The sequence below is a fragment of the Octopus bimaculoides genome, chromosome 30, assembly GCF_046866305.1.
Source record: "Octopus bimaculoides isolate indiv1 chromosome 30, ASM4686630v1, whole genome shotgun sequence".
Lineage (NCBI taxonomy): Eukaryota > Metazoa > Mollusca > Cephalopoda > Octopoda > Octopodidae > Octopus > Octopus bimaculoides.
In genome coordinates this window covers 14,535,579-14,559,821 of record NC_142957.1, presented here as the reverse complement: position 1 = coordinate 14,559,821, position 24,243 = coordinate 14,535,579, and the positions used below count along the sequence as shown (strand labels likewise).

Genomic DNA, 24,243 nt, shown 5'->3' with positions numbered 1-24,243 from the left:
GCCACCTCCTTGGCACTCAGGCCATATTCCAAGTGCCCCACCACCACAAACATACACCATTTTCTGCAGTAAATTCAAAAGAATTGTATGTCACAAATAAACCCCAACCTAATCAACCCTTTATTTTGTTGCTTTTTGCATCCATTTTGGCCACCCCATTATTGTCCCACTTTTTTTTTTTTTAAGCCTAGTACTTATTCTATCAGTCTTTTTGCCGACCCAGGAAGTAAACAAACCAACACCAGTTGTCAAGTTGTGACTTCACTTCTGCCTAATAATAATAATAATAATAATAATAGTTTCATATTTTGACACAACGCCAGCAATTTTGAAGGAGGGGAAGAGTCGAATACATCGACCCCAGTACTCAACTGGTATATATTTTATAGACACTAGAAGGATGAAAGACATAGCTGATCTCAGCAGAATTTGAACTCGAAACATAAACGGATGACAGATGCCATGCTAACAATTCTGCCAGCTCACTGCTATAATAATAATAATAATAATAATCTTTTCTACTACACACACAAGGCCTGAAATTTGGGGGAGGGGGATAGTGAACAACACTGACCTCAGTGCTCAACTGGTACTTAATTCATCAACCAGAAAAGGACAAAAGGCTAAGTCAACCTTGGCGGAATTTGAACCGAAAAATAGCAATCCTTTCTACTAAAGGCACAAGGCCTAAAGTTTGGGGGGGGCGAGGCCTGGTCGATTAAACTGACCCCAGTGTTCAACTGGTACTTAATTCATCGACACCCCCCCACACACACCGAAAACAAAGGTGACCTCAGCACAATTTGAACTCATATATTTGAATAATAATGGTGATAATGATTTTTGTACTTGCTACAGAAGTAAAGAGATGAGAGAGAGGAGATACATGTAACTACATATATATATACATTATGTATCCATATACATGTGTATTTATATACATACTTATATGCACACACATAAATGTATATATGTATACATATAAATATTTGTATATATATATATATATATATATATGTTTAAGTGTGTGTGTCATCGTCGTCGTTGTTTAACGTCCGCGTTCCATGCTAGCATGGGTTGGACAATTTGACTGAGGAATGGTGAAACCGGATGGCTATATATATATATATATATATATACATACATGCACCTACAAATATGTTATAACAACAACAGAAACCAGGAAGAACACAAATAAAAACTGAAAAAAAAAAAGACAAAAAAGAAATTCTGACACCAAACAAAAAAAAAAAACAACACCAATGGGTACAACAACTACAACAACAATGAACCGACAAGAGAGCCTCTAAATAGCTCACTGATCTGCTAGAAATAGCAGCAAAATATCCCTCGCATTACACCCCCCCCCTCCATCATCACAAAGAAAAACAGGAAAGGAGACATTGAATGATATATAAAAGTGGATTGCTGTGTAGATGACGAACATATAAATTACAACAGGATGGTCATGGTTGGAATGCCATTGATCATTTAGGGTTGGCCTGAGGCTAGAAGGAACAACAGCAGCAGAAGCATATAAACAATTTTTTTTCACATATACATACATATACACACACGTGTGTGTGTGTGTGTGTGTGTGTGTGTATGTGTATGTACATATTTATGTATACCAATATGTACATGCATATACATGTGTGTATACACATATACCACTTATATATATATATACACACACACACATATATATCATCATCTGAAATTAAATGATGTGTGTGTGTGTGTGTGTGAGTGTATACGTATGTGTATATATATATATTTTCAAACAAAGAAAGGGAAAAAGAAACTTTTACAAAAAAAAAAAAGAGTAAACCCGTCCGATGACCCGCAAAAGATAACAAGAGACAAAACACACAAACATCTATAAAAAAAAAAAAAAAAAACAAACAGTACAAAGCACAGACAGATGATACAACTCCACCACATCCTCCACCCACCAAACCAAACCACCCGTAATACCCCCCACCCCTCCTCTCCACCCAAGAATAAAAAAAAATTAAAGCCTACCCCCACAAAAAAACACGTAAAACAATTTACACACACATAAATATATATATATATAAATATATAATACAAACATATATATATATATTATATACACACACATATATATATACATATATATATATATATATATATATATATATATATATATATATATACATGTATATATATATATATATATATATATATATATATATATATATATATATATGAAAACACATAACAGCAAAGCATAATTGTATTTAGGTGCTTGGCCACTTACCCGGTATACTTGCGATCGAGGTTCATTGAACGTCTTGGCATTTTTTATCATGAGCAGGAGGTCTTTCTCCAGGCTGGTCACACTGGTATAGTAATCTTCCTGGATACGTTGGGCAATCAGTTTGAGATCAATAGGGTCCTTGATGATTTCGTAGTATTTCGGGTACTTCTGGCAATAAACACAAACATGCGTGCAGTGAACCGTTCACTGGAAGGGGGATTGGGGGGGGTTCATCGTCTGGTCTGGGAGCGCAAGCCACCAGAATAAACAAACATGCACATGTGTGTATGGGAACAAATAACTGGGAAGAGTACATGTGTGTGTGTGTATGTGTGTGTACATACTTTTCAATTTACAACAATTTGGTAGATGGAAGAAGGTATATGGAAGACCATTACAAATCTATCTATTTATTCCTCTATCTGCATCTATTTATATCTGTCTATCCATCCATCTATCTATCTATGTGGGGAGGGGGGCAGTATGTGGCTCAGTGGTTAGGGTGTTGCACTCCCAATTGCAAGATCATTGGTTCAATTCCCAGACCGGGTCGTGCATTGGTGTTCTATAGCAAAACACTTCACCTCACACTACGCCGCAATTACTTTCGACACCTGACATGTAGCATACAAACTGTTCAGCAAGAAAATGCAGGAAACTCTTTCTTGAATCAAGAGATATTAAATACGTACATATGTGTGTGTGTGTGCGTTCCCACCACCACCACTTGACAACCAGTGTTGGTTTGTTTATATCCCCATAACTTAGCTGTTTGGCAAAAGAAACCAACAGAATGAGTACTGGACTTACAATAAAAAAAAAATATATATTTTGTTCAATTTGTTTGACTAAAACCCTGCTAGATGGTGTTCCAGCATGGGCGTGGTCCAATGACTTATACAAAATAAAACACACAAAGTAATTTTGGGGTAAGGGTACCCTAACACATGGAATGGATTTCAGGATTCCACAAGAGCAAAATGGTTGGAAAATGCTGCATTAGATAGATGGAGGGAGTAGATGACATACAACAAAACAAGACACAAGGAAGAAGAAAATATAAGCCAGAGGACGAAGATGTGCAAAAGAGAGAGAAGACAGAAGGAGAGGATGTAAGACAGAGAGAGAAGGCATAGGACATAAAGAGAAAATATAAGCCAGAGGGTGAGGATGTAAGAGAGAGGGAGATGACATCATAAGAGTAAGGGAGAAAATACAAGACAGAGGGAGAGGATGTAAGACAGAAAGAGAAGACATAGGACATAAGAGGGAAAATATAAGCCAGAAGGTGCGGATGTAAGAGTGAGGGAGAAGATATGACAGAGAGAGAAGACAAGGCATGAGAAAATATAAGCCAGAGTGTGAGGGAAGAAAATACAAGACAGAGGGAGAGAATATAAGACTAAGGGAGAAGAAATAAGACAGAGGGTGAGAATGTATGACAGAGAGAGAAGATAAAAGGAGAAAATATGAGACTGAGGGAGAGAATGTAAGACTGAGGGAAAAGACACGGGACATACGGTGAAAATATAAACCAGAGGGTGAGGACATATGACAGAGAGAGAAGGAGAAATCTTGAAGACAAAAGACAGGAGACGAGAGATAAGGCAAAATAACTTCCAGAGGAAAATAAGGAGAATACTCACAGATCTCGGAGGAAGACGCTGGAAAACTTCGCTAATGTCACGCTCACCATCCTTTGCTGTTATGATGGCTGTGTAGAGTTGGTTGATCTCCAAGGCATCTTCGGTGGAGAGGACGTGCTCTGTGGCAGTGGTGGGCGTGGAAGTGGCGCCTGGCGTGCCCATGGTGGTCGCGGCACTGGCAGCAACGGATGGCCGCGTGTGCGAGGTCGGGGTTGCTGCCGACGCCAGCAGCGAGACCCCGTCCTTCGACATCTCGTCATCTTCCTCGTCGTCTTCCATGTCTTCGTCATCCCCTCCGCCGCCGCCCCCACCGCCAGCTCGCTGAGCCTGAGCTTGCACACCACTCCCAACAACAGTGCCAACCATCCCCACTCCTCCTCCTCCCATTACCACTCCTGCTCCTCCGCCGCCACTGCCTCCAACAGCGTCCATCTGGTTTTTCCTGGCACTCCGCCTCCGCTCGGGGCCCGGTGTCATGTTGGCCCCTGTTCCACCGCCTGGTGGCGCGGAGGCAGTTGCCGCTGCAGTAGCGGCAGCGGCTGCCGCTGCGGACTCAGCAGCCGCAGCGGCTACAGCAGCAGTAGCCGCTGCGGCTGCTGCAGCTGCACAACTGATAGGGGGATGTGGCGTCGGAGGTGTTGGCACGGCGGTCGGTGTGGAGGCAACAGATGACGTACTGGCAGTGTGGGTGGCCATGGGCATACTGGGAGCAGGGGAGGGGTCACCGAACACTTCGGATATCAGTTCATTCCTCGTTGCCTGGAATATCTCCCATAAGTCACAAGCGTCCTTGTACTCCTGGGAACTTTTCTGCACAAAAAGAAAAAAAAGACAAAAAACACACCATAAAATATATATATATATATATATATATATACAAAAAGTATCAGTAGAATAAATTGACCTCTCTCACTTGCACCTCTTCCTTCTCATTTAAAAACCCCTAACCCCACAAATATAAACACATACTTCCAACTAATATAACAATAGCAGTAATGATAATAATAATAATAATAATAATAATAATAATAATCCTTTCTACTATAGGCACAAGGCTTGAAATTTAGTGGAGGGTTGCTAGTCAATTTCATCGACCCCAGTGCGTAACTGGTATATATTTCATCAACCCTGAAAGGATGGAAGGTGAGGTTGACCTTGGCGAAATTTGAACTCAGAGCGTAAGGACAGATGAAATGCCACTAAGCATTTCGCCCAGCATGCTAACGATTCTGCCAACTCACCGCCTTAACAATAATAATAATAATAAGAGTAGTAACAATAATAACTATAATAATGGTTTCAAATTTTGGTACAAGGGCAGCCATTTTGAGGGGAGGGGATAAGTCGATTCCACTGATCCCAGTGCGTAACTGGTACTTATTTTATCGACTCTGAAAGGATGAAAGGCTTGAGAAGAAGACCCGTCATGCCAGGTAAAATTGCAGTCGTGGCAGATACTAGTGTCACACAAATGGCACCTGTGCCGGTGGCACGTAAAAGCACCCGTTACACTCTCGGAGCGGGTTGATACTCTTTTTACTCCTTTATTTGTTTCGGTCATTTGACTGTGGCCATGCTGGAGCACTGCCTTTTAGTCGAGCAAATCGATCCCGGGACTTATTCTTTGTAAGCCTAGTACTTATTCTATCGGTCTCTTATGCCGAACCGCTAAGTTACGGGGACGTAAACACACCAGCATCGGTTGTCAAGCAATGCTAGGGGGACAAACACAGACACACAAACATATACATCATCATCATCGTTTAACGTCCGCTTTCCATGCTAGCATGGGTTGGACGACTTGACTGAGGACTGGTGAAACCGGATGGCAATACCAGGCTCCAATCTAAATTTGGCAGCGTTTCTACAGCTGGATGCCCTTCCTAACGCCAACCACTCAGAGAATATATATATATATACATATATACTATGGGCTTTTTTCAGTTTCCGTCTACCAAATCCACTCACAAGGCTTTGGTCTGCCTGAGGCTATAGTAGAAGACACTTGCCCACGGTGCCACGCAGTGGGACTGAACCCGGAACCATGTGGTTGGTAAGCAAGCTACTTACCACACAGCCACTCCTACGCCTGTTCATAAATGTGAAAGAAAGGGAAATTACATTTGATAGAATAATCTGAATGCTAAAGGCTTAAACAGAAGCCTTCTTCCAACGCCCCCCCACCATCAAGCCCTACCCTAAATGCTCCCTGCTACTTACTCTGTAATAAGCTTTAGTGTTGTTGACCATCAGTTCAATGTCAGCAGCAAACTGCTCCAATTCATCATATTCATCAGTCTTTAATTTCTGTTGAATCTTCAAGAGATCAATGGGTGTACTCACTACGTCATAGTAATCAGCAGCAGTTCTGAAATGAGACAAAAACATACACAAAGATATATAAGACTGGGTGCCTTTGGGTAAAAACAAAATACAGGAGGATCAGTTAATTAGGATTTCGTTCAACATGTTCCCCTCTCAGATTCACACACTCATTTCAACAGTCCCTCAGTTTTTTCAAGCCCTGTAAAAGAACTCAGAAGGTTGGGCCGGCCCCCAACCAGGTCTTTCACAATCTTGTAAATAATAGTAATGTTTTGTCCAAGACCACAATGCCCCTCCAGTCTGGGAATTGTGCAAAAGGTTGAGCACTCTACAGTGATGTGTACCCTTAACATAGTTCTCAGAGGGATGCAACATGACATAGAATGTGACAAGGCTGGCCCTTTCAAATACAAGTACGACTCATTTTTGCCAGCTGAGTGGACGGGAAACAATGTGAAATAGAGTGTCTTGCTCAAGGACACAACACACCACCAGGTATTGAACTTGCAGCCTTACGATCATGAGCCAACCACTTAGCCATGCAATGGTAAAAATCAGAAACATGAGAGCGGATTATGTCGTTATGTATCTAACGTCTCACCTTCGTTTCGGTGCCCTGATGAAGGCTTCACACAGCAAACGGCCATCTTCTGTCTTGTAATTCCGTATTGTTTCGTAAAGGTCTTGACAGATTTCAATCTTGAGAAAGAGAAAATATATAAACACATAAATATGTATAAATACACACACACAAACATATATATATATATATATATATATATATATATATATATATATGATAAAATATATATATAGATGATAAAATCAATAAAAAGAATACAACAAACTTGCCATGTGGAACAGAAAATCCACCAAACACACACATACATATAGGCGCAGGAGTGGCTGTGTGGTAAGTAGCTTGCTTACCAACCACATGGTCCCGGGTTCAGTCCCACTGCGTGGCACCTTGGGCAAGTGTCTTCTACTATAGCCTCAGGCCAACCAAAGCCTTGTGAGTGGATTTGGTAGACGGAAACTGAAAGAAGCCCGTCGTATATATGTATATATATGTAGGTTTGTGTGTCTGTGTCTGTGTCCCCCCAACATCGCTTGACAACCGATGCTGGTGTGTTTACGTCCCCATAACCTAGCAGTTCGGCAAAAAGAGACCGATAGAATAAGTACTAGGCTTACAAAGAATAAGTCCTGGGGTCGATTTTCTCGACTAAAGGCGGTGCTCCAGCATGGCCACAGTCAAAAGACTGAAACAAGTAAAAGAGTAAAAGAGTAATACATAAGCAAAAACACCGTCATCAAATAAAAAACAGTTGAGAAGCCCTGGATTAAACAAACCAAAGTACAAGGAAAAGGAGGATATTACTTACGGGATCATAAGGGGCTTTCTTCTTCTTCTTATTGGGAACAGGGGTTGAGAGATCAGAGTCCTCGCTCTTGTTGTCCACATTTTGGGTCGGCCGTTTTCTTTTACTTGGCATTTTAGTTTCTTGTATCCTTCACTTCTGTATCACAATTCTGTTTTGTTTTATGGGGGTTTTTTTTTTTTTGGTTTTTTTTAAAAATATAATTTACTATAATTACAGTTAAGTTAATTTAAAGATCTGAAATGAAAGAAGGTAAAAAGAAAAATCAATATAAAGAATTATGTCTGGTATTTTATTCAAATTATTTTTAGGTTTATAGTCGAGATAAAGTTTGCTCCCAAATGTAATGGTCTCAGGTTCACTGCCACAGCATGGCACCTTGGGCAAGTGTCTTCTACTATGGTTCCTAGGTAACCAAAGTCTTGTGAGTGGATTTTGCAGAAAGAAATTGGATATATATATATATACACATAGGCGCAGGCATAGCTGTGTGGTAAGTAGCTTGCTTCACAACCACATGGTTCCGGGTTCAGTCCCACTACATGGGACCTTGGGCAAGTGTCTTCTACTATAGCCTTAGAGCGACCAAAGCCTTGTGAGTGGATCTGGTAGATGGAAACAGAAAGAAGCCCATCAAATATATATATATATATATATATATATATATATATATATATATATATTTGTGTGTCTGTGTCCCCGCCACCATCGCTTAACAACTAATGTTGGTGTGTTTACATCCCCGTTACCTAGCAGTTCGGCAAAAGCGACCGATAGAATAAGTACTAGGCTTACAAAAAATAAGTCCTGGAATAAACTGGATCAACTAAAGGTAGTGCTCCAGCATGACCACAGTCAAATGACTGAAGCATGCAAAATATATATATATATATATATATACCTATATGGTAATCTTCAAGTTTAGGGGGATAGAAAAAATAGGAGTGGCTGTGTGGTAAGTAGCTTGCTTACCAACCACATGGTTCCGGGTTCAGTCCCACTGCATGGCATCTTGGGCAAGTGTCTTCTACTATAGCCTCGGGCCGACCAAAGCCTTGTGAGTGGATTTGGTAGACGGAAACTGAAAGAAGCCCGTCGTATATATATGTATATATATATGTGTGTGTGTGTATGTTTGTGTGTCTGTGTTTGTTCCCCAACATCGTTTGACAACCGATGCTGGTGTGTTTACGTCCCCGTAACCTAGCGGTTCGGCAAAAGAGACCGATAGAATAAGTACTAGGCATCCAAAGAATAAGTCCTGGGGGTCGATTTGCTCGACTAAAGGTGGTGCTCCAGCATGGCCGCAGTCAAATGACTGAAACAAGTAAAAGAGTAAAAGAGAGATGTACGGAGAATACTGGTAAGACGTTCAGTTACTTCCCTTGAATATTTTTATTTATTTTTTTTATCCCCCTAAACTTGTTTTTTTGGCTTTTTCCTTTGTTGAACTTATATATATATATATATATATATATATATATATATATATGTTCAACAAAGGAAAAAGCCAAAAAAACAACAACAAAAAACAACAAAGAGATGCTCACGACTGGAACGCCTTTGATCATTGTTGACCTTGGGTTAAACAACAACACACCCATGCATATACATAGATATATATAACACACGATGTATGTAGAAAGGAAAAGGGAGTAATACCTATACGAACGCGCATGCATATATACGAATGAAAAGATCGGGTGTGTAAATTGACAACAAAAAAAAAAGGGAGGATATATTGAAAACACTTATACAATATATACATACACATAAATGTATGTGTGTGTGTGTGTGTACATATATACAGGGTGTCCACAAAGTCTGTGTACGGGGACTAAATAAAATCATAACATAAACAATTAAATATAAGAAATAATAATTTGTTAAAGTATGTGTTAATCCCCCAACGTACCCGGACTTTGTGGACACTTCTGTACATAAATGTATACAGTCCGACGACGACTTAGCTAGCAGAAACTCCGGAATTTTGTTTTGTTTGGGTTTTTTGTTTTTTTCTCAGCGGATTCCTAGGTTCTCGATGACAGAAATCCCGATGATGTGATCTTCATGGAAATTAAAAACAAAAACGATTGGTGGTCGTCGTGGTTGGATTGTCTCCTTGTCCGAGCTGAATGAGGTGAGAGGAGCAGCGAAACCACACAAGAGCCCTCTGCTAAATGATCGCTGGATGTGCGTGAAATAGCAGTTAAATGTCTATCAAATCACATTGAAAGAAGCAGGACATAGACAATGTAGTACAATACAAAAGGATGGTCACGGCTGGAACATCGATGATCAATCAGCATCCGAACTGAAGGGCGAAGAGAGGGATGAGATTCATCAACATCATATCACATACGGGAGGTTTGTAAGTGCTAGAAATAGCAGCCAAAACTCCCTCCGATCACACCCTTTAATGCCATTAAAACAAAGACGTACTGAAAAATCAAACAGGATGGTTATAAATGGATTGCCTTTGTTTTCTGTCCTGGAACTTAAACACAACACGACATCACATAGGTCACCCCACACCAAATCTGAACTTGGTGTCAAAAAATAAGCCCTTGATTTTTAAGGCAGACGAAATATACATTACAGAGACCAGCATGTGGTCATTCGAAATGCAAGAAATAACAGCCACAATTCACTCAAATTACAGTCTGACGTCTAGCAAATAAAGAATGTAAATCAGCCCTTAGACAATCTTGATTCTTTTTTTTAAAGCAGGCGGGACGGTCACGGCTAGAAATACAGATGATGAACAAAGACAAAGCCCGGGCTCTGAGCTTTGCTGCATAGATACCACTACGTAGTTATCTAAAATGCTAGAAATAGCAGTTAAGCCTCCCTCAAATCTCAACCCTTAGACAACCTTGAATTTTTTTTTTTTTTAACAGAATGGTCACGGTTGGAAAAAGAGATCACGGAGACTACTATGTGGTCAATCGAAATGCTAGAAATAAGAGCCAAGTCTTAAAAATCACAATCTGGTGTTTTAAAAAAAGCAGATGAAAAATGTAAGACAGCCCTCAGATAACCATAATTATTTTAATAGACGGCGGGAGCGTCACGGTTGGAAATATAGATGATAAACAATAATAATGATCGGACTCTGAGCTTCGCTATTGCACAGAGACCACTATGTGGTCATTCAAAATGCTAGAAATAATAATCGGATCTCCTTCAGATCACTACCGCGTGTCTAAAAACATACACTTATCTTTTATCTTGTTTCAATAAGTAGACTGCAGCCATGCAGGAGCAACGCCATGAAGAATTTTGATCGAACAAATCGATTCCAGCACTTATTCTATCGATCTCTTTGCCAGATCGTTAAGTTAAGGTGACGTAGGTTTTTAAAATAAGAAGGAACGGTCACGAATGGAGATATAGATGATCAAAAATCATAATGCTCAGGATTTGAGCTTAGCTGTTGTACGGAGAACAGTTGTGGAAATAATATTAGAAATAGCAGCCAAGGCTCCCTTAAATCACAACTGCACGCCTTAAGACATCATTAGGTAACCTGATTTTTTGTAAAAGAAAATATGGATAATAAACAAAGACATAATGGAAACTCATTAACCGTGAATCGTGTGCAAATAAATGCACACAGAGGAGAGATCGATCCGCAGTACCATCATCGTCTTTATATATACATATACATGCGTGTTTGTGTGAGTAGAATGGGAAGAAAAACAACGGTGTGATTCGAGATCTTTATAAAAGAACGAGGATAAAAGGAAATACGTTAGGAAGATGGAGATCGGTTTCTTTAGATGTATATTTTCTTGTTACTTACCAAACATCTAGTGCCGAGAAGTGTGTAGATATATATACATACATGTATATATATGTAAACATATATATACACATATAGATGTATATATTTCTTCTGCTTTTTCTGTTTCCCTGTCTTTCTTCTATTAAATATTATAGCGAGATGCCATAGTTAATTAGCTAAGCTAGTCACACATTTCGCAGCGATATTTTAGTATAAAACATCTTTTGTTTTTTACTTTTAAAACATATTCATTATTATTTTTTAGCGTTCGTTATTTTATTTTTATTTCCTTACTTTATTTTTAAATTCAAAATAATCATCATCATAAGCTATACTTTTGTATATTCATCTTGCATTTATAATTTTTTCTTCGAAAACAATATAAGTTTTATTTTTCACCCCTCTCTTCCTTTCTAACGCTGTTTCTTCACTAAACAAAAAAACTTTCATTATTTATAAATATATTTTAATATATTCATCCTTGATATGATTTTTATATCGAAATGCAAAATATTGACCATTGAAAATATTTTTAAATAATCCTCTCCTTTCTTACCCCTTTCTCCGCTAAACACAAAAAACATTTACATATTTTAATATATTCGCCGTTGCTTTTTTTTTGTCTTTTTAAAAACAAATAACTTATCATTAAATGCATTTTTAAAAACAAAACCATAATAATAATATGTTGAATATTATTATTATAATTATTCTCGCCGGTCACGTATTTACAACTTTCCGTTACTTGTAGTAAGAGGGGGACGGAATTATTGATTGTGTCTTTTTTATATTACTTCATTTAAATACAAAACATTAATTATTAAAAATATTTTTAAAAACAAAACCATTATAATACGTTTATTATAATAATTCTCCCTTCCCGGCATCCTTTGTTATGCATCGAAAGCGTTCCGTTAACGTTGGGAAATGGGAGGAGGAGGTGGGGGAGAATTATGGCTATTTTTTTTTTTTTGGTTCTCTTATATGCATTAATTTTGCCCTAATCTTTTCCATTTCACCTTCTGGAACCGACCACGGCATTCTGTGTCCGTTCGCTTCTTTTGTCTTTGGCCGCACTGTAGCCATGCTATTTCCGAAAGCCGTATCCAACATGGCGGCTTATCTAAAAGAAACCGGCAAAGAAAGTGGTGGGGGAGGGGAGGGCAGGAGATGATGGGAAGAATTACTGAGAAGACTTCCTTCTATTTTCTCAAACAGATATTGCATTTTATACGGGAAATTTTGCGGGAGGGGAGGGACTAGTCGATAAATTTCGACCCCGAAAGGATAAAAGGCCAAGTGTCTTCTGCTATAGCCTCGGGCTGGCCAAAGCCTTGTGAGTGGATTTGGTAGACGGAAACTGAAAGAAGCCCGTCATATGTGTGTGTGTGTTAGTCCAACCCCAACCATCGTTTGATAACCGATGTTGGTGTGCTAATGTCCCAGTAACTTAGCGGTTCGGTAAAAGAGACCGATAGAATAAGTACTAGGCTTACAAAGAGTAACTCCTGGGGTTGATCTGTTCGACTAAAAGCAGTGCCAGAGCATGGCCGCTGTCCAATGACCGAAACAAATAGTAGAAAAGAATACATATGTGTGTGTGTGCGTGGATGGTATGAGAGGATAAATATATTTTTAGTCATTATTTTATTTGAAACTGCAACCTGTTCACTAACAAAATTCCGTGCTGCGTCTGATGCAGCACGGAATTTCGAATAGATCGCAGTTTCAAAAGCGATGAAAACATTTTGACAAATTAAACTTAAATGTTGAAGTGAATCTATTGGTTTTTGTGTGTGTTTTTTTTAAATGGGTTATAAACACCTTCCACACTGCAGTTTTTTTTTCTTTTAGCATATGATCTCAGATCAAGTCACTTGCTGTGCAAGTACATCTCCGGTGCAATCTAGGTGCAATCCCATGGTCATTCATCACCGAAGGGAGTCCCAACAACATATATATATATATATATATGGCACTTGTGCTGGTGGCACGTTAGAAAATCATTCGAGCGAGGTTGTTGCCAGTGCCGCTGCACTGGCTCTTGTGCAGGTGGCACGTAAAAAAACACCATTTTGAGCGTGGCCGTTGCCAGTACCTCCTGACTGACCCTCGTGCCAGTGGCACATAAAAGCACCCGCTACACTCTCGGAGTGGTTGTCGTTAGGAAGGGCATCCAGCTGTAGAAACTCTGCCAGATCAGATTGGAGCCTGGTGCAGCCATCTGGTTCACCAGTCCTCAGTCAGATCATCCAACCCATGCTAGCATGGAAAGCGGGCGTTAAACAATGATGATGATGATGATATATATATATATATATATATATATATATATATATATATATATATATCATCATTATGATTTACCATCCACTTTCCATGCTGGTATTGGTTGGATAGTTTGACAAGTGGTGGTCAATTTTGGCATGGTTTCTGCAGCTGGATGCCCTTCCTAGTGCCAATCATTTTACAGAGTGTACTGGCAGCTTCTTATGTGACACCAGCACCACTGCTTTTTACGTGTGTGCTTTCTCTGTGGCACCAGCACTGGCATAAATTCTTCTGTGGCAGACAGGTACAGTAAGGTGCCAGATATATCGGCCCTTTAAAGTGAGTGTCTTGAGATCAGCCTTTAATACTTTGTGCAATGTCTTCCTAGGTCTCCCTCTTCTACAAGTTCCATCAATTTTTTATGTGATCAGCACTTATGTATGCAACTGTCTGCATCCATACACATCACATGACCAAACCAGTGCAGTCTTGTGTCTTACACACTGCATCTAATTCTTCTTATGCACAACTTTTCCCTCAAAGCACTAGTACTCTGTTGCACAAGTCCACAGACATTACACATCCAGTGGATCATACTAACATCATTTCTCTCTAGCCTTTGCATATCCTCTGCATTTAAGGCCCCACATTTCACTACCATTCAGTACTGTTGGTTGCATACATGCATCATGCCATCTTCCTTCCATTCAGAGAGAGAAAGAGGACTTTGGTTGCCAACAGGTGTAAAAGCTCTTTGAATTTTTTCCATCCTATTCTTATTCTAGTGATTACACTTTCTGTGAATCCTCCCCCACAGCTAACTAGGTCCCCTAGGTAGCAGAGATAGTTCACTAACTCTAACATGTCCCATCAGGGTATGTGAGAAAATTGATTTCCCAAGTGTCTGTAGTTTTGTTGGCTCCTGTGAATCTTCTGCATACAAAAACTACCTTTTCTGATAACCTCTACTCGACTACACAAAATAAGATACATGCAGTTGCCATATTTCATTCCATAACTACCACCTCTGAAGAGTGCATGGTTTCATAATCAGGCTGTTACACAACATTCTGTGCAACCATTAGTGTGAAACTGATTGATAAGATTGGCTGTAATAGATAGATAATACTGTACACTTCAATTAATATATATAACTATGTATGCATATATACATATATATATATATATATATAGGTATGGTGAAGCAACCAGGAAAAATAGACCTATATTGTATATGTATATTTTTATTAATATTTATAATTTTATTAATGTTATGTACACACACACACACATACATATATATATATACTCATACATATACATATATATATATATATATACACACACTAGGGGTGCTGAAAAGTTCCTGGCTTTAAGGCTATCGTGAAAGGCCTGGTTGGAGGCCAATCTTCCAAGTTATTTTACAGGGCTTAGAAAAACTGAAGGACTGCTGCAGTAAGTGCATGAATCTGAGAAGGGACTATGTTGAATAAAATCATAATTCACTGATTTTCCTGTATATTCTTTTACCGAAAGCGAGGGACTTTTCAACACCCCTGAATATATATATATATATATATATATATATATATATATATATATATATATATATATATATATATTTATATATATATATAAGTTGCATCTCTTATCATCTCTAGGAGGATATCTAAGTACCACCAACGAAATATAATATATTCATTATATCATATAGAGAAACAAACTGAACAGGATATGGTTCAATGCTCTATAATATGGTTGACGTCATGTATATTTAGTTTACAATGTCGTTCTGTGTCCTTGTTAACTAAACAACAACTATGATATTAACGGCAAAAACAAGACAAAAACATAACGAAGTTTCTCTTAAGTGAGAAACCGGATACTAAGCTGCGGTGAAGTATAGGAATATATATGTGTGCGCGCACGTGTGTTTATATGTCTGTATGTATATGTGTGGGGGCTTAAATCTATATATAATTATGTACATATATATGTATGTGTTCGTGCGTGTGAATATAATATAATAATATAATCTATATATATATATATATATAATACGAACACAGTTACATATATATATGAAACATACATGTATATGCATGTGTGTCTGTATATGTATGTATGTGTTAAAAACATCAACATCCGGAAGGGAGACAATGTGTGTGTGTGTGTGTGTATGTATGTGTGCACGTATTTACGCGTTAATTGTAACTGTACGCAATAACACGGACAACAGATATATATATATATATATATATATATATATATATATATATATATATATATAAATATATATATATATATATATATATTTATATATATATATATATTTATATATATATATATATATTTTTTTTTCCTATAATATATATATATCTTTCTATAATTCTAGCTTGATACTAAACGACGGGGGCATATGCAAAAGTCCACATACATATATAGTTATGTACACGCACACATACACACGAACGCGCTCACACACAATCCAGACCGATTTTACTAGAATATCGTTCCGTTTATCTTTTCAAACACATACATATATATATATATATATATATATATATATATATGTAGTTGTATATTATATTATATATAATATATTATAGGTATTATATACATATATATAGTATATATTTTTATTACATATATATATATATATATATATATACATATATATACATATATACATATATATATATATATATATATATATATATATATATATATATATATATATATATATATATATACACATATACATATACATATCCATATATATACACACACATACATTTAAGATTTTTATACATTTCCAATTTTATAAATATATTTTTAGTAAACCCATTTTCATCTCCGCGTTTTTCTGAAATAAAACTCTATTTTCTTGGTAAAAAAAAAAAATTAAAATTTTCTTTTCACTTTTATTTTACCAATTCGCTTTTTTAAAGAAACATCTTGTCCTCCTCTTTTCCTTACCCATCTTTCTATTTATTCAGCCTTTCTAATTTTTCCTCTCTATATCTCTCGTTTGTTTTACTATTTCTCTCTCTCTTTTTCTTATTCCTCTCAATCTTATTTTCATATTCTTTCTTCCTCTCTCTTCTTTTTCTCTTTGCATTCTCTTTCTCACTGTTTTAATTTTCTTTCCGTTTTTCGTCTCCCTCTTTCTCTCTCTCTCCCATCTCTCTGTTGTTTCTTGTTCTCTTCCTCTGTCTCCCTCTCTCTCCTCCCCTTCTTTAAGTCTCTTTAATTTTCAGCTTTGTTTCCCTTCTATCAATCAGAGACGAAGCTAAACTGTATAGCCTCTCTCTAATATATAATATATATATATATATACAGACATATGTGTATATATACACTCACACACATGAAATAGAAATGTGTGAGTGTATATATAAAACATACATACGTATACACACGGATAACTGTATGTAGAATACTGTTTTTTTTTTGCATTTACTCTGATTTCGTTGTTTATATATACATACATACATACATACATACACTGCATTATATACCTCAGTTGATCTATATATATATATATATATATATATATACTTCAGATGTAAATATACAGCACACATTACACAAATACCTGGCTACATTCACACACACACACACACACACATATATATATATATATATATATATATATATATATATATATATATATATATATATATATATGCACACATATACATAATATTTATCCTTATATATAATATATTCAACACGATTGAATATGCATGTATATGTACATATGTATATATTTGAATTCCTAAGTGTTTGAGCTTGCTACACAAAATACCATTATATATACATACATATAAACACAGATTTATTCATGTCAACGTATAAATGTGACTATATAGCTAATTGTATACACAGGACACTATATACATGTATGTCAACATAAGAACGATCGCCTATATATTTAACATTCAACAATATATATAACAAATATATATACACATACACTATATATAATATATATGTATATATGTCGCTGTCCGTGACAGAGTATATATATATATATGTAATATATAGAGCCATCTGAATGCTAATGTATACATTCAACTACTATTAGCCATCAGATATACATACATCCACACATATATACCTAAATATATATACACACCTGTTAATTACAAAAAGCTTAGTCATTTTGGTGCCCGATGTGTGGATAAAAGGCAGAAATAGACACAGAAAAAAAGTTTGGTGACATTAAAGGTAAGTCCTTTTGTGATTTCTAATCCTATATTATCCCTGGATTACTGTTTTTTTCGGGTTCAACTACTTCCCTTCTGTCTTGTTATTAACCCCTTCTTTACCTTATGATGATAACAGTGACGATCCTTCTTATCCCACCCCCACCGGGAGACACTAAGGTGACTATTTAGCTTACTGTTTCCCAGGGGTCAAACCCCGTCCCTTTATTTGACAATATATTTGTTAACCCTCCTGAAATTAATGTCTATATTTTATATGTATAGTAAGATCTGCCCTTATATAATCTTATATCGTGTTACCCCTACAATGCAACACGTGATAGTTAACCTAATATTATGACTGGCGTACTGTTTTTAAGGGTCAACAATTTCCCACCTCGTCTGATATGATTAATCTCTTCTCTGATTGATCATATCTTTGTTAGCCCTCCGGAACTGAGGATCTGTAAGTATTTCCGTTTGTTGTGTTTTGTTAGATTTTTGAAATATATATATATATATATATTTAAGAACTATCATATAATCACATATCATGTTATTCCTTACGGTGTCAATGTCCATCTTGTTTGGCTGACGTTAACCCTGCATTTATGTGTTCCTTAATTAGCCCTACGATTTGTAATTACCCGCCTCCGATCTCTGCAATACACTGTACAGTATGAAACATACACCAGATTTTGTCATATTTTGGTGATGAGACAAGCTTTCAAGTAGTTGTCCTTCGAAGTTGCCTACCTCATGGGGAAAGTAAAAAGGTGACGGAAGTAGTGGTTAGCGAAAATGTGATATTTTTTTTCCAAAATAGTAAGATCGGTTGTATAAATCACAGGAATATAAATAAATAAATAAATAATAGGGGATGGAAAAAATCTCTTTTTCTTTCCCATGACGTGTGGGACTTCACGGGGGCAGCTATACTGCCCCTACTTTTTATGTTCCTTATTTAACATGAGGTAACTCCGCCGTTCTTTAACTACATTAACCTATATGTCTGTGGACTTTTGTTCGATAACCCTAAAGTTCTTTTCATTATTTAACCCCGATATTGTGTTAACCCACAACACAAAGCATTGTCCCGATTGTTAAAATGTTCTACTACCATCCTTTCTTTTTTTTTTTTTGGTTAACCTCTTTTCCATTCCATTTTATAACAGTACATTGTGTTACCTCCACCACCACCACCACACATTGTGCCCATTTTAACATATACTACGATCCCTTTTCTTTTTGTAAATCCTTATGCTTTTTTTATGATCCTATATTACCCCCTCCACATCCAACACGAAACATTGTGCCCATTGTAAACATGTCACTATCCCTTTTCTTTTTTTCATGCTGGCATGGGTGGGACAGTTCAGCAGGAACCCATGGGCCGAAGGGCTGTGCTAAGCTCCACCATCTGCTTCGATATGGTTTCTTTTTTCTTTATTGACAGACAAAGGAATTAAGTCGATTACATCAACCTCAGTGCATAGCTGGTACTTAATTTATTGACCCCCGAAAGGATGAAAGGCAAAGTCGACCTCGGCGGAATTTGAACTCAGAACGTAACGGCAGACGAAATACCGCTAAGCATTTCGCCCGGCATGCTAACGTTTCTTATTTCTTTATTGCCCATAAGGGGCTAAACATAAAGGGGACAAACAAGAACAGACAAAGGAATTAAGTCGATTACATCAACCCCAGTGCATAACTGGTACTTAATTTATCAACCTCGGTGGAATTTGAACTCAGAATGTAACGGCAGACGAAATATCGCTAAGCATTTTGCCCGACGGGGTAACGTTTCTGTTAGTTCGCCACCTAATATTTTGTCCTTTTTTTTTTTGCTTCAGTCATCAGACTGCTTTGATATGGTTTCTGTGGATGGATGCTCTTATTAATGCCAACCACTTTATAGAATGAACTGGGTCCTTGGCGGTGGCGGGGGGGCACCAGCACTGCTGAGGTCACCAAATAAACGCAAGACACAATCCTCCAATTGAGTGGGGTATGGTAATGAGGAGTATGACTGAGGGGCAGGAACAGGGGTTTTGCTGAAAGGGTGAATACATAGCTTCCTCATTTGAAAGGAGAGGGAGAGAGAGAGAGAGATGTGGAGTTAAGGTACAAGGTGAAAATGCGAGACAGAGGTTGGAATAGCAGAAAAGAAAAGGTGGGTGGACAGGTAAGTTCACAATGGAGGTGCGAAGCTTAGTGGTTAGGATGTTAGATTCGTGATCATAAGATTGTGGTTTCGATTCCTGGAGCGGATGACGCATTGTGTCCTTGAGCAAAAACACTTCATTTCACGTTGCTCCAGTCCACTCGGCTGGCAAAAAAGGAGTAACCCTGCGATGATGATGATATATATGATAATTACCACGTGAACTATGATGAAAAAATATTAAAAAGATCTGATATATATAGACATGTGATTTATTTTAAGAGTTATGCAAGGGTAAAAAGTTAGATTCATGATCGTAAGATTGTGGTTTCAATCTTTGGACTGGGTGATCCATTGTGATCTTGAGCAAAACACTTCACTTCATTATTTACATTTGATGGATATTTGTCCTCGTCTTGTTTGTTATTTACAAAACGTTTCGGCTGATATACCCTCCAGCCTTCATCAGGTGTCTTGGAGAAATTTTGAACCTGGGTTCTCATTCCTAAGGTATTTTTCAATGTTATTATTATTATTATTATTCAGGTCACGGCCTGGAATCAAACCACTACGCCATATGCCATGTTGCTCCAGTCCTCTTAGCTGTAGAAATGAGTTTAGCCTGGAGAGGGATGGGCTCCACCAGGCTTCCGCACCCTACACATGCTACATGGCTGCAGTGCCCCAACAACCCCTAAGGGGTTAAGGGACGTAAACACACCAGCATCGGTTGTCAAGCAATGGTGGGGGGGGGGACAAACACAGACACACAAACACACATACATACATATATATACACATATATATGACGGGCTTCTTTCAGTTTCCGTCTACCAAATCCACTCACAAGGCTTTGGTCAACCCGAGGCTATAGTAGAAGACACTTGCCAAGGTACCACGCAGTGGGACTGAACCCGGAACCATGTGGTTGGTAAGCAAGCTACTTACCACACAACAACTCCAGACTACATTAAATATGATGTTTAGAAGTCTTGACTAATTAATAACTAATTAAACCTTGTCTGTTTTATGGCAGCCATAAAATGGTATCCACAGATGCCTGGCTGATGGTATCCAACTATTTTATTATATATTCTTCACTACACGTGTACACCAACACTGTTGGAGATGATAATTAGGTACACTACCAGAAAAAGTTTGAGAATCCTTGTTTTCTTGTCTTACAGGGCAGGGCTGTTTCATAATCTGGTTTAGTAGTGAATAGACCTGGGTAGTTGTGCTCTAAGGTCTGCCTTCTGAGTGGATATGGTAGACGGAAACTGAAAGAAGCCTGTCGTATATATAACGCCGGTGTTAAAACGGGGGTAGCTGATGAAGAAGAATGTTCTCTATGTGGCTTGTGTGTTTTCTCGTCTACGTTTTGTTTGCAATGTCCTGTACCCAGATATGCACCTATACATACAGGTGGATGTCGGTATGCACATACCTGTACGTATATATGCATATACTCATTTACTGTTTGTTTTTATATATATATATATGTATGTATGTGTTTGTGTGTATATGTTTATGTGTCTGTGTTTGTCCCCACAACATCGCTTGAAAACCGATGGTGGTGTGTTTACGTCCCCGTAAGTTAGCGGTTCGGCAAAAGGGACCTATAGAATAAGTATTAGGCTTACAAAAGAATAAGTCCTGGGGTCGATTTGCTCGACTAAAGGCGGTGCTCCAGCATAGCCGCAGTCGAATGACTGAAACAAGTAAAAGAGTACAGTACTGTATCTACTTTGGATTTTCACCAATTGCAGCGGCGTTTGGGAATGTAACAGTCGCGATAGTCAAGGGATTACTGTATATCATGATAAAACAGATAATAGGGAGCTTATATCTTCCACTCCTGGTAGATTGACTAAAAAAAAAAAAGAAAGAATGAAAGAAGTTAGGATAACAGTTCTGTTGATGTCTCACAAAGAAGATGGTATTGATGATTTTTTTTTTCCTCCTTGTCCTGGCACGAATCCAAACTGCATCACATCCAAGCTAATTGTTTTCCTAATTAACTGAGCTATTAACACTTCCTGCCACTTTCATAGCTTGGTCAATCAATTTGAGGCCTCACTTTGTTGGTGCTTTCTCGTAGTAGAGTATCTTTGCCCTTGTAAGCAGTCAGTGAGGTTTCTGCTATGCCAGTTAGTGCATGTGACACCTCAATCTGTGTGTGTGTATATATACGTATATATATATGCATATATATATATATGTGTATGTGTGTGTGACTATATATATATATGTATGTGTGTGTGTGTGTGACTATATATACATATATGTATGTATATATGTGTGTGTGCATGTATATATGTGTATATATATATATATATATATATATATATATCATCATCATCATCATCATCGTTTAACGTCCGCTTTCCATGCTAGCATGGGTTGGACGATTTGACTGAGGACTGGTGAAACTGGATAGCAACACCAGGCTCCAATCTGATTTGGCAGAGCTTCTACAGCTGGATGCACTTCCTAACACCAACCACTCAGAGAGTGTAGTGGGTGCTTTTACGTGTCACCCGCACGAAGGCCAGTCAGGCGGTACTGGCAACGGCCACACTCAAAATGGTGTATTTTATGTGCCACCCGCACAAGAGCCAGTCCAGGGGCTCTGGTAACGATTTCGCTCAAAAATCCTTACACATGTCACGGGCACAAGTGCCAGAAAGGCGACGCTGGGCACAGGTGCTATCCTGATTTCGCTTTCGCTTGCCCCAGTAAGTCTTCGCAAGCTGAGTTTCGTGTCTTCTCTTTCTGTTTATTTCCTCATATTCTTTTCTGTAGAAGAGCGTAGGCTCGAAACTTTAAGGTCTTTTACATCTTTCCTAAGCATCAGACTAATACACCCGCTTGTCGTTCATACACCTGTCTTCGTCTTTTGTTTTTCTATTAATTTCAACTCTACATATATACATACACAGTTGTCATGTGACTAAGAGTTGTTTTGACTCTTATGCCCCGGGGTTGATTTGTTTGGTTAAAGCCCTACAAGACGGTGCTCCAGCATGGCCGCAGAGTAAAAAATATAATTGCATCATTGAAGTCTCAGAGCTACAGGATAATGCAGGATTAATTCTAAAATAAGGTGAATAAATAAGCATCACATTTGACAGGATAATCCGGATGCTTAATGCCTGTCTTCTGTGCTGGCATGGGTGGAAGGGAGCCAGCAGGTTCCGACGAGTTGGACGACCGTGTCGCGAGATCCATGTTTGTTTTGGCAGGGTTTTCCATGTGAAGATGTCCTTCCTAATGTCAACCACCTCACCGCTGTTCTGAGTGCACTTCGCAAGGAAACAACACTTGGAAGATTGCCAAGTAACCTTGCAAAGAAAAACAAACAACAACAAAGCAAAAAGAAAAGAAAAAAAAATTGTTGACTGCTTAGGAGTGGCTTCATTCCAGGAATTGAGGAACAAAAGAAGGATACATTCATTCGATAATGTAGTCCTAGATACACTGTGTCTGAATAAAAGGCAGGATGGTCACAGCTGGAATTCATTTCTTCATATGTCTGCTGGATCATGTTTGACCTGGGGTTAAATAGCAACATCAACAAGGAAGGACACATTGGATGGTGTAGTCCTTGATACACTATGCATGGATAAAAGGCAGGATGGTCACGGCTGGAACATCTCTGATCACAGGACTGACCTGGGGCTAAACAACAACAACAAGGAAGGACACATTGGATGGTGTAGTCCTTGATACGCTATGCATGGATAAAAGGCAGGATGGTCACAGATGGAACATCTCTGATCACAGGTCTGCTGGATCAGGACTGACCTGGGGCTAAACAACAACAACAAGAAAGGACACATTGGATGGTGTAGTCCTTGATACACTATGCATGGATAAAAGGCAGGATGGTCATAGCTGGAACGTCCTTGTTCATAGCGTTGATGGATCAGGATTGGCTTAGGGCTAAACAACAAAGAAGGTCACATTAAATAACGTAGTCCTAGATACACTCTGCCTGAATAAAAGGCAGGATGGTCACCGCTGGGACGTCTGTGATCATGGATCTAAACAGCATCCTCAACAAGGAAGGGCACCATGTCTGAATGAAAGCCAGGGTGGTCACAGCTGAAATGCCTGGGCTGACCCAGGGCTAAACAGCAACATCAACTAGGAAGGACACTTTGG

General features: G+C 38.2%; 2 protein-coding genes across 51 annotated transcripts in view; one reads left to right on the top strand and one right to left on the bottom strand.

The window, feature by feature from the left end:
• The window catches only part of LOC106870580 (protein polybromo-1), a 137,725-nt gene extending 126,076 nt beyond the window's left edge, over window positions 1-11,649 (bottom strand). For 24 of the 50 annotated variants that reach the window (XM_089346421.1, XM_089346433.1, XM_089346443.1 and 21 more), the window contains exons 1-6: window positions 11,446-11,631; window positions 7,644-7,877; window positions 6,857-6,954; window positions 6,151-6,298; window positions 3,931-4,740; window positions 2,285-2,452 (exon numbers count right to left, since the gene is read on the bottom strand). In XM_089346421.1, coding sequence (XP_089202547.1) covers window positions 2,285-2,452; window positions 3,931-4,740; window positions 6,151-6,298; window positions 6,857-6,954; window positions 7,644-7,754 — 1,335 coding nt within the window. In that variant the 5' untranslated portion in view covers window positions 7,755-7,877; window positions 11,446-11,631. Of the gene's footprint in view, window positions 1-2,284; window positions 2,453-3,930; window positions 4,741-6,150; window positions 6,299-6,856; window positions 6,955-7,643; window positions 7,878-11,445 lie in introns of all 50 variants that reach the window. The other 26 variants (XM_089346422.1, XM_089346434.1, XM_089346444.1 and 23 more) reach the window with 4 other exon arrangements.
• A 5,754-nt stretch (window positions 11,650-17,403) lies between these two features.
• The window catches only part of LOC106870581 (putative E3 ubiquitin-protein ligase ariadne-2), a 29,286-nt gene continuing 22,446 nt past the window's right edge, over window positions 17,404-24,243 (top strand). The window contains exon 1 of the mRNA XM_089346418.1: window positions 17,404-17,931. The gene's annotated coding sequence lies outside the window, so the exon portion shown is untranslated. The remainder of the gene's footprint in view (window positions 17,932-24,243) is intronic.